Genomic DNA, 16371 nt, shown 5'->3' on the forward strand with positions numbered 1-16371 from the left:
ATGCCTTGTGACTGAGATTTTACTTTGGAGTCACGTGAGTGACTACGTGAAGAAGCCCGTTCAGCCGCACGTGCGTCATTACGTCAGATGCATTGGTGCAGGCGACCGGTTGGGGCAGCAGCTCCCCAGCCCGGTAAGTTTAAACTTCAGGTAAGCTGGTTTTCTTACCTGTTTTATTCCCTCCAGGAACCTCTTGTTCCAGAGGCTTCCAGCCGGAGGATTCGCGAGGCTCGAAGAGGGAACCAGCTATGGGCTGTGGGGAAACCCCGGTTCTTGCCGCCAAGAGCGGGTAGCTGGAGAATGTCGGGTTTCACGAAGTGGATCGCTGACGGGTGGTCAGTGGCTTCCAGGCGCTCCGGGTGCCGGGAGGAGTTCCCTCCGATAGGCACAGAGACGCTGGGGTTCCCAGGGAGGGGACCTCCAGCAGGCCGGGTGCTGGGAGTGGTTTTCCCTCCGACGATATGAATGTTAATGCTGGAAGTTGGCCAGGATGGAGCCTTATTGAGAGGATGCTCAAGATAGATACACTCTAAGATCAGGGCTGCATATTGGGGATGCCGAATCTATGGCAGTGCCGGCCTATTGCTCTAAGCCGTGTCAGCAGCGCCTTGTATAGGGCTGCTTAAATGTATGGCAGCAGCACCTGTAGAAGGGCTGCAATGATGTCTCCCTCATGGAGGAGGTGAGTTTACCGGGGCATTTTCTGACCCTGAAGGGTGGGCCTGTTGGAGAGGCCATGCCAGCAGCGCCTTGTAGTAGGGCTGCTCAATGTCTCCCTTATGGAAGAGGAGAACATGCCGGGTCAGTGTAATCTGATGCCGAGGCTGAGGGTATAGCGTGGAGCATACCTCAAGGGATGAAGGGCACATGTCAGATGTACGATTCCTGGCAGCAAGGTTGCCATCCCAACACAATGTAGTGAACACCGCCCGCTATCAGGGGACGTTAGAGCCACCCGCCGAATATTCTATTCAGGTAAGACATATTCCACAGGCAAAACCTGAAGGGCGAAGCATAAACTGTTGGACCAATTAGGCCAACAACGAGTAAGGATTCATAGTTTAGTGGAAAACGCACCCCACGGCTTCATCGGCAGGAAGCGGTTCACTGAAGCTGGTAGCAGCATTAAAGCTGACCAGAGTTACTCTACAACTAAGTGACCACGAACAAGTTGGTAAGATTTACAATTGGTTGTGCAATACACAAATGATTGAGACATTGTCATCTACTCAGAGGCATTTTAACCAGGTAAACTGGACAATACTAGTATTCCAAGAAGGTTGGAATTTGGCCAGAAGAGTGTTGAGCCAAGTCAGGTATTTTAGCCAGGTTGCCTTCGAGACAGGCTCGGAGAATTGTTTGGGGAAATGTTTTTCAAGGCAAGGTCAGAATTATGACAAGAGTTGTCTTGGGACATGTGAGAATTATCGGAACCGGGTCAGAGTTGCTGTTCAGGGCAGACTCAAAATGATGTCAGGCGTGGCCTATTCATTATGAAAGAAGGGTGATCAAACTAATTTCATAGGGTTTTTCCATGTACAATGATCATCAGAGATATTTGAAGGCATTGCTATGATGAGGCAATTTAACAGTGTGATAACAATAAATCATTCAAAGGACTACTCAGAGTTCAAAAACACTTGTGATGTATTGTCGGATTATATTTTGACGCTGTATTTGGCTAAAATCCACTCAGTCTCAAGCTACTTGAGAAATTATTCTCTCCTATCCAGTAAATTGGAGGTTGTTATCAAATGGATAGTTGGCCTGTGACTCCGCCCTGGGTAACAGATTGGAATCAATAGAAACCTGGAACAGCCTTGTGGTTATAAAGCAGTTTTTATTCATTAGACTAACTGGCAATGTAATAGATGTGATGCATCTGTGCAAGATTGAGAACGGACAGCATGCTTAATGACAAACAATAAGGGTCTTGAAGGTCATTGATAATACAACTTGCTATTACCATCTGAAGCTAATAAAGCCGCTATGATGGACAAACATTGCTCCAGAAGTTGTTCAATAAATATGTCATTATATTGCAAAAAAGATGCTATGGCTTAAGGGGAGAACATGCGAATGTCATCTCTAGTTGGAGGTGCATGAGTTATTAACTCTTATGTATTGGTATCAACTATCTATAGACCCTAAGTGCATTTATGGGTTAAAGAGTGATTGAGTGAATATGCATAGGTGCATGCTCAACTTCATGTTGATACACTAAGATGTGGCATATGATAAGCACGAGGGGTGCAATCGGGGAAAGATCCTGTAAAAGGTACATAATCACATTTGCCACTGGTGTATCATTAAGTACAGATCAATGACAACACCGAATGGGTGTTGGACCACGCAGTATTTATGAAATTCTGATTCAATGCAACTCTGAATATAAATATGTTGTTTTCATGCTAATTTAAAGGTTGAAAATTGTGTGGCATAACAGTGGCGAAAGATACATTCTCGCTACAAGCATGAGGAATGGTCTTTTATGTCTTCCTCCAATTTGCTTTATGAGTCGGGTCTTGAAATAGAGTCATCAAGAGTCGCTTTAAGTTCCAGCTGTTGAAATGGCCTTTGCAGTTTGATTCCCGATTTGTCGGGAATAATAACAATGCAACATTATATGGTTATTTAAACGTGACTTGCTGGTCCAGCCTGCGGCTTGAGAGATCAGCCGTTGCATGATAAAATCAATATATGTTCTACAGATTCTCAATAGACTGCTTACGGCTTGGGTTTGTCATGCCTATTTTTGTATGTATTCACAGTGCTGGAATGGTACCAAAAAGCGGTACTTTGCTGCTTCAGGAGATGGGAAGCGTTTGTTTAATGCTCATGTTATATTAAAAATGGTACAGATTCTGAGTTATTGCTGTTCATTTAAATGGTCTTTGACAATATTGAATTATAGGATCATTAACTGTGCCAAGGGGCTTTCCATCAGACTTATTGCGGCTAACGAGGTCCAAGTTGTTGGGTTCACCTCGGATATCGCGTTAGTAAAGGATATCTGTAACACAGGTTTCCCAGGGCAAGTACAATGCAGTATGGGAGATTGACATTGTGTAACACTATTTTAACCAGGGGGTTCCAGCTACATTCTTAGCTTTGATCGAACCTCATTAGGTGGTTATCCTCCTGGCGCTGTTTATCGCAACAGGTCACTTGCTACATTATTGTGACAGGAGAGGATGATTACATCTGCAAATATATGCATAGTATTTTATGCTATAATTAATTTAAGCAGAGCAGTAGGAGTGTCAGGTCTCAAAATAGCTCAAGACATACCCAGGAATTTCTTGTTATGTGGGGGACACATATACAACAATACGTCAAGGTCACCAAGAGCCTTTGAGACTCTGAGCTAACTATGATTGTTAGTTACAAAAGACGTTATTAGAACCTATCTGCTCAGATCTTTTCAGGTGTTAAAATGGAATTGAGGTAAGCAGGAGTAGATACTGATCTGGATCTCGCTCCACCAGGGCTGCTATAACAGCAGCAGCAAGGGTTAATTACGTTCCGCTGGACCACATCCTAACGGCTGTAGTGTGGTCAAACGAACAATATTTCAAACATGTTATAATAACCCGTTGCCAGACCAGAGGTATTCTCAATTTATTTTATGTTCTGTTATAGGTTCTATCCGGATGAGAGATGTGACTATTGTTATTGCTTATTTAACAGCATCAGCATGTTTAAATCTATGTCATGACTGTATGCATTATGAATGTTTTCCCTCATTTGTCAATGAGGCAGTTGTGGTTGTGTAGACTTGTTTTCTCACGGCATGAAATCACAGAGCTTTGAAATCTTCACGTAGTCACTCAGGTGACTCCGAAGTAAAATAGTAAGATTAAACGAGAACTTACCAGTTTAAAGTTTGATCTTTATTTTATGAGGAGTTACGATGAGGGATTACGTGCCCTCCGCTCCCAGCCCTCATTAAGATCATCTGGTAGTTCTAGTCTTCTTTACTATCTTACTATCATACTTCAGTCACTATTATGATCTGAGATTTCACACCTCTGCTTTGAAGATTGACGCACGTGCGGCTGAACGGGCTTCTTCACGTAATCCCTCATCGTAACTCCTCATAAAATAAATATCAAACTTCAAACGTTTATCTTACTATTTTGTACCATTAACAGATTATGCACCTTTGACAAAAGACAATTTTTATTCCTTAATGCCCATTTGCATCAATATTATTGGGGTTTCTCTATTGGAACAACTGGGAACAGTGAGGATTTTCTTATTTTAAAAACTCAATAAATTGCAATAAAAGACCAGAAAGTCATCGGCTTAGAAACATCAGTGTGCCCAAATTAGTGCTTTAGATTGGTGTTGCTGCACTAATAATCATCACTTTGTAATTGGCCTGAATTTCAGTTAAAATCTAAATCCATAAAATGAGTATTAGGGCTTGGATCTCAGTTGTAAAAAAATGTATTGGTTGTTGGGGTCAATATGAGGTGGTGGGGTGGTGGTGTAAATAGCTTGTTCTAAGCTTTCCCCCAGTCTAGTTTCAGTCAAAAAGTCACTGAATCAAGCATTTGTGCATCTAAACTTTATTTTGACAAAACACAATTACAGTTCCAACTACTGTACCTAACCAGATAATCCTCGTATCTGCCTGATCAAGCCCTCTTGGCCTCGCTCAAACAGAGACACTCCAGAAGGTCACGCAGTCCTAAGCGCTCTCTCAGAAGATCGGCGCAGGACCTCGTGGCAGCAGACTTTTATAGGTCCCCGGACCTCGAGGGGCCGAACCACATGGGGTGGTCTCGTTGCAATCCAATTACAGATATCGATTAACCCCATACATGACAGACATTTCAAAAGTATTCAAAGGTTTTTATTAGTGACATTCACATACACCGAGGTGTAATGAAGTGAAATGCTTTTTGCCATTTTGCAGTACACAAAAGAATACAGACATAACACCAATGAGAGTCTTAAACACAAAGAACCCAATAATACAGTGGCTAATACATTGTGTTTGAAAGAGAGTTCTAGAATGAAGCAAACAATAATAAACATTGAAACATGTGTCCTGAGATTCAAACAGTTTCTCCAAGGCTCAACAGTTCGACCAATCATCGATTAACAGGATGATCGTCTCGCAACATTATTTATACTATTTACAATGCTTTTGCAGTGATCCAAATGAAATATTGGATTTAAAGTTTGTTTGCAAAACTGCTATACATTTTATCAATTCAAGAGAAACAGGGAGAACACCTGGACCTCTCACCATCCTGCATACCAGGCTGAGCCTAGACTGGCTGGTGCCAATCAAAGCATGTAAAGTTCAGCTGACAAAGATTAAGCAATTCTGACAAGTGCAGGGATCATCCATTTTATGGTGTCTTTAATTTGGGCAATATTAACAGTGGCACCATTGGAAGAACCAATGCCTGATTATGAGACCTCTGAGTATATCATCAAGAATGATTCAGAGCTAGGAATAAGACCAAGACAAGATCTTCTGGAGGGTTGGGCCTGAGATGCTTTGTTTTCTGCAAGGTCCAGCATGTCAACAATAAAGTTGCATGACATTTGGTCAAAGTATTTCGGAAACATTTTATTCCTGTGGCAAAAGAAACTGACATTAGCTTGAATTATAAACCATGCACGTAACTGGTAATGCTCATATTTGTTCATTGTAAATTTGCAAAGAGTTAAAATATTTGTCAAACACTCAATAAACAGAATATACCTTTATCCTAATTGGTTGAAGCATTCCTTGTTTTCATCATTTATTATTGGTTAGCTTCTACACCTTTCCATGTCAAATCTGTAAGTTAATAATGAAATGGGAGCAATGATGTGTGAATAAATATTGATTAGTTAAATTCAAGATTGCGAGATTATGTGCAGCCCTGCACCATGTGGAAGGTAAATGACTTGCAACGAGGGACAGTTCAGATTTGTCCAGTTAGTTTTTATTAAATCTAGAGGAAGAAGAAATGCAGTTAACATTCATATTTTATGAAAGTGAAATTGCAAGACTCTCACTTTGTTAGACTGTTAACATCTTCTTTATGCCTACTTTTTAAAAGGCTTATTGTACTTAATTAAGGTTAAGCATGGAAAAACGTGAAGTAGGGTCTCGACCTGAAACGTTACCCATTCCTTCTCTCCAGAGATGCTGCCTGTCCCTCTGAGTTACTCCAGCATTTTGTGTCTATCTTGCCTATTTGTATTGGTCAGTTGACTTTGTTGCAATAGTAAAGAGTTAACTGTGGGGGTAATAACAAAGGTATAGCTTTTAAAATGGTACAAGGACCATAGAATAGTTTTAAAGGTAATATAGCTATGATTAATGCATTTTCAAATCGGTTCCTAAAATGTCAGTAGATTACTGATGGAAGAAAAGACCATTCAAAGATCAACTGTCAAAACTATGTGATTTAATAAAATCATCTAACCTGAAAGTACTCAATTCCTTGGAGATGTACAATATTGTATGGGCTAATCTAATGAACCTTAATTAGGAGCCAGGATAGCTTTTCCAACCTTAAACAACCCAGATTTAAATCTGAAAAGTAAAGATCAGAAGTTCAATAGACAGCTAAGCCAATGACCCATTAAAAACAAAGCTTCTGTGAAATTGGCATTTTTTGTGTTATCTTGGGTTTTCATATTGATTTCAAAGCAAATGTTATATGACTTTTCAATTTGCAAATATGTCATCAAGGTACAAGGCTTCCATTAGTCACACAGAGTCACTTGGAAAGAAAAGTAGTATTGATTTGAGTTTCTGTTAGCTGAGTGAACGCCTGGTACTGTATGTTTCCCTTCATAGATACTTTCTATAATAACAACAGACTAAAGGAACTCTTGGGGATTTGCAAAAGACTATCATGTTTTTATGACCCACAAAATATTTATCTTGTGTATCATGGCAACTGAGATTGATATTTTGTGTTGCTGGATCTTTTCTTTGACGTGACTTAATATAAGCTTCAGTTTTAATGTTTTTAATTTTTATCATTGAGCAATTAATTGTAATCAAATTTCGAGGCATAGGGATAGAGAATGCTGGGCATATTCAGCAAGCCAGGAAGCATTGTGAAATGAAAGAATAGTTACTATATTCTGAACTGTCCCAGTACTGGATAAAGACAGAGATGAAAGCAAGGGATATGAGGAAAGCTGCAAAGGAAAGTGCTGCAATTGTATATATTAAAAATAGAACAAAGGCTCAAGGAAGAGGAAAGTAGTGTAACAAATGTAGAAGCAAAAGATGGATCTCAAGGAGGTGTAAATGAGTAAAGCCTGCAGCAGGCCTGGAAAAATAAGGGGGAAAATGTATAATCAGAATTTTTTTACGATATTGATTCCTGAATGGAATTGAAAAAGATGAGATGCTGCAGTGTCATAGAGTCATACATTGTGGAAACGGGTCCTTTGGCCCAACTTGTCCACACCCACCATATCCAAACCTGTCCTATCTATGTACTTGAGGTGCAAATGTACTTCATTGAAACAGTGAATGATGACGAGCTTATACCTGGAGGAGAAGAGAAGTAAAATGCACTTGGGCAGAATTTAGGTTAGTTTTATAAGCAGAACAAATGAGACCTGCATGGTGATCTTTGAATCTGGTGCTGAATAGTCTGCAGCGAGGAATTCACCTTCTGACAAACCAAGACCTCACCCTGATCTACAAGCCACAGGCAACGAGGGTGATGTAATGCTCTCCATTTCCCTGAATGATTGCAGCACCAGTAACTTTCAGGAGCCTCAACAATATCCAGCAAATAAGCAGAATATTCCATTGGCACCCCACCAACCACCCTAAGCATTAGTTTCTTGTGTCATCACCAGAGTAACTGCAGCTTATTACTCTTTACAAAATACACTGCAATTGCTCATCCAAGATATTCTGATAGTAGATACATAAACTCACCCGGCATTGATTCTTCCAATGGTTCCACCACCTCATCTTCACCCCAAGAAGGACAAGGGCAATAGGCACATGGGAACACCACCCACCACCTACACATTTCCATTCAAGTTGCACTATATCCTATTTGGAAAATATATCCTCCATTCTTCATCTTTGGTACATCTGAGTAATTTTAATTCTTCAGCCAACAAGGCTGGGATTACAAGATTGCTACAGTTCAAGGGGGAGGCTTGTGACCATCTTTTTAATTAAAGATGGGCAAAGATGGGCAATAAATGTTCAGATTCCAAAACAAATAAAATAAAAACCTAATGTTGGGCCCACGATGCAGCAGAAACCTCAGCATCATCAGTCAATACAGAAGCTTCTTTAAAAGTAAAATATGGCATATGTTGAAAATCTGAAATAAAACTAGAAAATATTGGGAAGAAGCATCTGTGGGGGAGAGGAACAGAACTTCCTTTTCTGGTCAGTGAAACAGTAACTCTTTCTCTCGTTTCAAACTTGCCCTGGTCTGTCTAATGATTAGAGGCTCAGAGCAATTTGATTAACTCTTAGTTGTCTTCTGATTAGAACCATTTAATCCAAGGGCAATTGGTGATGGGAAATATATACAGTCCATATCTGCTATACCCACACCATGGAGAGTCTGAAGAAGGGTCTGCCGCCGTAACCCACACCATGGAGAGTCTGAAGAAGGGTCTCGACCTGAAACGCCACCCTGGAGCGGCATTTCATGAGAGGACCGCCCAGAACCTCGGCTTCGGTGGCGGCGCAGCGCTGGAGCTCTATCGCGGAGTGGGCGATGCCTTGCCCGGGTCGCCACGCTGGAGCTCCGGAATGCTGAGACTGCAGGTGAACATCACGGAGCTGCGGGACTGTGGAGCGGCCAGCCGCGGGCAGCGGCGCTGAACTTTAACATCGGGGAGCCTGGGATCTCTCGCCGAGATCGCCAGTGGTGGAGCTCCAGATCCAGTGCACGGCCTGTTGGCTTCGGAAGTCACGGTCTCCGGTTGTAAGCGGCCGTTCCAGGCATCCCAAGCCGCTGAGAGGGTTCTCCCGACGCCGGAGCACAATCACCCGGCGAAGAAGGGCCTGTAACATCGGCCCCCGTAGCGGCGACTGCGGAGGCCTCAATGGGTGGACATGGGGATGGGGACTGGACTTTGTGCCTTCCCTCACAGTGGGAACCATTGTGGGGGGATGTTTTTATGTTTATTGTTAAATTCTTTAATGTTGTGTCTTATCTTTATCTGTGTGCTGCATGGCAAGTCAAATTTCACTACACCAATTGGTGTATGTAATAATAAATGTCCTTTGTCCTTCTCTCCAGAGATATTGCCTGTCCTACTGAGTTACTCCAGCAATTTGTGTCTACCATGCAATCGTAAAATATTTACAACACAAAAGGAGGTAATTCAGCCCATTGTGTTTGTGCAACAAACAATCCAATCTCTGAAAGATTCCTTCATATCTGTGGAAATGTTCTCACCTTCTAACAGTTTCAGTTCCATGAAGAAAGAATGAAAGTATGAAAGGTTTCTCCTTACTCCTGTTTCTAAGAACAGAACCAATAACAGCTGATTGTTTTCATTGTAAGGTGGATTGTAGTGTGCTGGTAACCCATCTAAGCAAGGGATTCTTTGGGGATGTCTTTTCAGTGTCACATAGCACAGTATAACCCTGTGCCAGTGTGGCCAATGCACCACAATAGTACAGTATTTTTTATTTTTGACAGTTCTTGTTTATCTTTCATTAACTCAAGATAGAGTGTAAACTCATCCCTCAATGGTCTCCATTCATCAGACAGATGGTCTGCTCTTGGAGATCCAGTTATTTGTTCCACAATATAGCATCTCACTTGAATCACACAACTCGGTAACCCTCAGTATACATCTCCATGTTATCATCATTTTCAGGCACTCGGCTTAAATTTTACGGATTCCTTAAATAGCTAACACTACTTATCAGTTTCTCACCTTAAAATAGCAGACAATAGTCAGTAAGATGAACTAACCACATGCTTTATTAAACAAAAAATCTTACAGGTAGACAGAGGGGATTTATGTTTCTGTCTGTCTTCTCCCATACACAAGCTGACAGTTTTTATGGTTTCTAGATATTGCTCCCTAAATTTAGTTGCAGAGCTGTTGGTGACTTGTTACAATCCTTAAAAATGTATCCAACGTTGCAAATCCTTTATTTGTTACAGAACATGCGAGCTATGATTCATTTCCAAGACCTTCCTTATTGTGGATTTGTGAAGGACATATTTTGTTAGGCTTTCTCATGTTAATTAAAAAATCTTCAGCTGTTTTATCTTGTTTATCATTAGAGACATATTGCAAACATTTTCCCATATTATTGCTTATTGTACAATATTGGAAGTGGTTGAGTTATGGAATTAGGACAGATTAGGACATCATTGGAATACAGTGTTTCATCATGGCCTTGAATTTTCTTGCCTTCACAATAAAATTATTTTACATGTTTTTGAAGCAAAATGCCTGCATTCAAAGACAGGTGTGACTTTAAAACCTTGTTAACATTAAATTGGAAGTTATCTGAATGCTGCATTTATAAATCGTGTTTGCCCTGGAGGTAACAAAAAAAAGATTGATTTTTCAGACTCGCTGGGAGTTTTGATTTACAGCTTTGGGTTACCTGGATACAGCATGTTTTAGTTTATTGCTTGTGCCAGTAAAATCTGTGCTTGTCCACTGATTCATTTAATGAAACCAATGGCTTTTCCATGCAGAAAGCAAGGCCTACTATGAAATAAGAAACTAACCCTGAGGTTGGTTAATCTACAACAGCATGGAATAATTGTAATACTTCCAACAGCTTGTGATGCACCAAGCAATTGTTTCTTTGTGAAGAATTTTGAAGTCTGACTTTATTTTATTTTTATTTTATTTTGACCAATTTTTTGAAAATGACAAAATAACAGGAATTTTTGATACCTATTGTTGAAAAAAACATGACCAGAAAAGAAGATAATTTGATTTAAATAACTGAAGAACTTTGCTATTTGTACACAAATGGAGTATTACATAATTAAGCTTCATTGCAAAAGTGCAATGAATAAAATCAAATCTAACCCAGCTGCAATATTTATGAAGGCATTATTCTGTTGCTAAACAATGTTCCCTAAAATCAAATAAAAATTATGGATTGGTCTGAATTTTGTATGAGAGGCATTCTCCAATACAGTGTAGCTATTTTGGTGCTAAAAACTTCCATCTAGCTTTATCTTTGATCATGGCCACTGGTAAATCCAAGAAGTAGAGATGAACAAAGCAGAGAAATCATGGTTAACCTCTGCCCATTTCACTCTACACTTTTCATTGAGATACAATTACTAGCATTGGACTTGAGTTAGAAAGATTAAAATAGCTCCATACTTGAAGCTGTTTGCAACACCACCTAAATGTGCCATTAAATGTCAACTATTTAGCATTTGCAGCCCAAATGCTACATTGATGTGCAATTAGCCATATCAATGGAACAATCATGTCACCAGGGTGAGATATTTTAAAATGGGAATTCCAAAAATGCATAGTGCTTTACATGCTGAGGAATTTTTACTAAAGGCATGAATATTTTTCTAATGGTACATTCCCAGGTTGGTTGTCATCCTGAATGATAGCCTTGACTTTAAGTCACTCTGAAGCAGATTGTAGAGCCTGGGAATTGATTGTCCAGTACAAGACAAGGTATTTTTTCGATTGAGGAAGGTCTAATATGGGGGATGTTGAGGAGCTGCGGATGCTCTTGCTTCTACTGGACTACAACAGCTGCTGTATTGGCACACATGTTCTCCCAAAGCTGTCCCTTTTGAGATGCTCAGCTTCCTGAAGCCTGGGAAACATGGGGCTATCTTTAAACCTGTAAAGGACGTTAATTACAAGGGTGACACCTGTAATTCAAATATTTAAATCTCTGCTCTGGCTCCAGGATTATTCACTTCCTTAAATCCTAAAGTAGCGCAAACTGGGATTAAATGCATTCAATGACACTACAGGAGAACTATAGAGACTTTGGAGTGGATGCAGAATTATTTTCTTGTACATCTTTCGAATTACTTTTGCAATTCCTGTCAGCCTTTTCCGAAGAATTATATGTGCTCTTGTGGTTCATATTATTAATCAAACATAGCTTTAGCCTAGGAGATAGCACACTTTCCTGTGGCAATGCAACAACTATAATATAACAAGAAAACACAAAGGGGTTTCAGTGTAAATATTCACAGTGCATCCAAAGAAAGTTTTTTTTAATTCTGAGTGCGCATATATAATGCTATGAGCTATCTAAAAATGCTTCCACTGTCAACTTCAAAAGCAAAATTCTGAAAATGATGGAAATCTGAAATACAATACAGAACGCTGGAAATACTCAGCAGGGCTGGGAACATTTGAGGAGAAAGAAACTGAATTAATATTTCAGGCTGAAGACTTTTCGCCAGAGCTTGGAACAGAAAAGAAACACATTTTAAGTTGCAGTGATAATGAGAGGGCATGACGGAAATAAAAGGGAAACAGCTCATCTTCGAACTATCCATTTTCTTGCCTTCCAGACTCAAGGTAATTTCTGATAATCCCCCATTCTGACATAATATGTTACATTTACAATGTTCAGATTTTTTCCTTTCTCTGGCAAATCCAGATTTCAGTAGTCTCCCCATACTTATACCTCCTTCATTTATTTATTGTTATATATCGGCTTTATCATCATTGATAGTGTCATTCAATCTCTCCTAGTTTCCACCCTATCCTTGTCCTCTCCACCCTGTGCCCTTAAGTTAATTTTAAACTTGCTTCTAATTTTTCTCAGTTTGGGCTTTAACTTGAAACATTAGCTGCTGGATCTGCTGAATAGTTCCATCATTCCTGTTTTTATTCTATTGCAAACTTGGTGGGCATCTGAGGTACAAACAGAAAAGTCTGCAAATACTCAGTAGGTGAAGCAACATCTGAGGGGAGAGAAAAAATCAAGTTAATGTTTCAAGTGTAGTGAAAAATCGTTTGACCTGTTAAAAACTTGCAGCATTTGTGTTTTTACCTTGTATGATTATTTCCTTCTAATGGTTTGTTTTTTTATTCCAGGCTGCTGGTTGGGAAGAAAATGTAGTAAAACTCCAAACAGACTTTGCTTCCTACAAAGCTACACACATTCATGCTGATGCACAGTACGATTTCCAGTTTACTCATCTTGAACAACTGAAGAAGGTAAGGCATTCCATTCCTTCAGGGGCGGAAAACCCGGGGGGGGGGGGGGGGGGGGGGCAGAGGGGACACATCCCCCCCATGTTTTGAGAGGTGGGGGACATCCCCCCCAAGTTTTTGTGATCCCGATTTTAAAATCTACGCTTTTAGCGCTGGATTGAGCCTCCGAAGCCTCGCGCGCGCGCGTGTGTGTGAGTTTACGCATGCGCGCGTGGCCGCCAAAAAATTGTGTCCCCCGTCCCCTCCATGTTTTGATACCGAGTTCCGCTCTTGCATTCCTTTATCTTCATTCATTGCAGAATAACTTGTTTTGCATTGCTTTTGATCTAATAGTAAGAGGTGCATGAGAACTAGAGAGCATAATGTGAAACCTGTTATCATCTATTAATATCACATTAAGGGAGGAATCGTCTCTGCAATTGCTAAAATACACAAAATATATTGCAAATTCTGTGGAATAATGTGCAAGAAAACTCGATACATTAGATTGAAATTACATAGTTACATTGAATTTACAATACCAAAATAATTAATTTGGCTCAAAAGAACTACACTATTTGTACTCCACATGAGCCTCTTCCTATTATGTCTCAATTACTTTTTACTCCTTTCACCACTCGCCAAGTTCCACATCTTCATTATCATCTATAGCATAAAGACTTTCTAAATGTTTGCTTTAATTTGATTGCAGCCATCTTATATTTGTTTCCCAGTTCCACTGCCTAAATTGCATTTGCTCCAGTGATCAAACTTTCCTTTGAGATGTTTTCCATCTTGCTTCACTGGAGCTTCTCCTCCACTAGTAACAGCTCCTTACAAGAGTGAAATGTTTAATTGTCAGCAGCACAAAGGCCCGTAAACATCAATGCACATGGATAATATATAATAAACAAAAATTAAAAATTACTTAATACTAGTACCTACCACAATACCATGAAAAAGCCCAAAGTCCAAAGATCATCCTTAGTTTGTAGGTTAATGTTGTGTATAGTTCAAGAACCCAGTGGTTGTTGGGAAGAAGCTATTCTCAAGGCTGCCAACTCTCAATCTTTGAGCGTGAGAATCACGCCCTCAGGCAAACTCTCACGCCCTCACTCTGATCAGAAATTTCTCACCTTCTGTGGTGAGAAATTCGGTGATCAACGAAAATGTCAAAACTCAGATAAGCTGCATGGTCCGCGGGTGTTGGAGAGCCGGGGCTGAGGGAGGGATGGGAGCAGAAGCAGCGGCGGGAACAGATGCGGGGAGCCGCGGCTGTGTGTGTTTGCCGGGGCTGCAAGTGTTTGCGGGGCTGACGAGTCGCTCGCTGCAGCTCCGGCCATGGAGCACTCCAGACAGTGCGAGAGACCCGGGCCGTCAGGGGCGTCGGAGGCGTTGCACCGCTGCCGCTACCACGAGAGTCTCTGTGCCGAAGGGACAGACTCTCAAAGGGAGGTGGAGAGAGAGAGAGGGGGAAGGAGACAGGGAGACAGTGGGGAGAGAGAGGGGGTGAGAGGAGAGAGAGGGGAGAGACAGAGGGAGCGTGAATGGAGTGAGAGAAGAGGGAGAGGGAGGGAGGAGAAGGGGGAGAGTGAGGTGGGAGGGGGGGGTGAGAGAGGGGTGAGGGAAAAGGGAAGAGAGAGAGGGGGGTGGTGGAGTGGGAGGAGAGGGTAGGAGAGAATGGGAGAGAGAGGGGGAAGGGAGGGGTGGTAAAAGAGAGGGGGAAGAGGGAGATAGGGGGGGACGGGTGAAAGAGAGAGATGGGGGGTGGGCAAAGAGAAAGAGGAGATAGAAACAGAGGAGAAAGAGAGAGGGGAGAGAGAGCAAGAGGGAGGGGGAGGTGGGAGGGAGAAATGGGGGAGAGAGAGAGAGAGAGAGGGTGGGGGATAGAGAGGGGGAGAGAGAGAGGGGAGGGGGAGAGGGTGGAGAGAGGGGGAGTGAGTCAGGGCTGCCAACTCCCATGCATTGAGCGTGAGAATCACGCATTTCGCCAAATTCTCACGCTGATCACAAATTTCTCCCGCTCTGTTGTGAGAAATTCTGTGATCAATGAAAATTTCAAAACTCATATCAACTGCATGGGCCGCGGGTGTTGGAAGCAGAAGCAGCGGCGGGGACAGATGTGGACGGGGAGCGGGGATGGCGAGTGTTTGCTGGGCTGGCGAGTCGTTCACTGCAGCTCCGGCCATGGAGCAGCCTCAGTGCAAGGCGTCGGAAGCGTTGCGCCGCTGCCGTGAGAGTCTCTGTGCCAAATTCGCCCAGGTGACCGGCATGGATCAGGCTGAGGCTCAGTGCATCCAGGAGGACAACCAGTGGCTGCTGGAAGTAAGTACCAAGCACTAGGTAGAAACGGTGGAAGACAGTGGACTTCAAATGGGGGTGGTTGGAGAAAGCATCCTGCTTGTCTGCTAGATTTTCACTTCCTGTAACTGCAGGAAAAATGTTCCCGTTGTTGGGGGTGTTCAGAACCAGGGGTCACAGTTTAAGAATAAAGGGGGGCCAGTTAGGACTGAGATGAGGACAAACTTTCTTCACACAGAGAGTTGTGAATCTGTGGAATTTTCTGCCACAGAAGGCAGTGCAGGCCAATTCACTGGATGTTTTCAAGAGAGAGTTACATTTAGTTCTTGGGGCTAACGACATCAAGGAATATGGGGAAAAAACAGGAAAGATGTACTGATTTTGGATGAATAGCCATGATCATATTGAATGGCAGTGCTGGCTCGAAGGGCCGATGGCCTATTCCTGCACCTATTTTCTATGTTTCTATGCTTGAGTATATGATCACTTGATTTTGAAGCATTCATGCATGGTGGAGGTATAATGTAGTCATAGAGTGAAAACAGGCCCTTCGACGCAACTTGCCCACACCCGCCAACATGTCCCAGCTACGCTACCTGCTTTTGGTCCATACCTCCAAACCTGTCCTATCCATGTATCAGTCTAACTTTTTCTTAAATGTTGAGATGGTCCCTGCCTCAACTACCTCCTCTGGCAGCTTGTTCCATACACCCATCACCCTTTGTGTGGATAAATTGACCCCGTAAAAGGTTACCTCTTACCTCTTAAAAAGTTACCTCTTAAAAATACTTCATACAAAAATTGAAATCATACTTCTACAATGCTCTAAAACATAATTTTAATACATCAAATTTCAAAAAGTTCCTATCCTGGGAGGGGGGACACCCTTCTTCCACACCCTCTCCCCACTCGGTTGCTCCACTCCCTCACTGGGTACGCCCAAGG

At 41.8% G+C, this 16371-nt stretch overlaps 1 protein-coding gene across 1 annotated transcript in view; it reads left to right on the forward strand.

The window, feature by feature from the left end:
• Nucleotides 1-16371, forward strand: part of LOC129705407 (putative leucine-rich repeat-containing protein DDB_G0290503) — a 558220-nt gene that overhangs the window by 424323 nt on the left and 117526 nt on the right. Inside the window, exon 27 of the mRNA XM_055648958.1 lies at nucleotides 13027-13149. Coding sequence (XP_055504933.1) covers nucleotides 13027-13149 — 123 coding nt within the window. The remainder of the gene's footprint in view (nucleotides 1-13026; nucleotides 13150-16371) is intronic.

The sequence above is a fragment of the Leucoraja erinacea genome, chromosome 17, assembly GCF_028641065.1.
Source record: "Leucoraja erinacea ecotype New England chromosome 17, Leri_hhj_1, whole genome shotgun sequence".
Taxonomy (NCBI): domain Eukaryota; kingdom Metazoa; phylum Chordata; class Chondrichthyes; order Rajiformes; family Rajidae; genus Leucoraja; species Leucoraja erinaceus.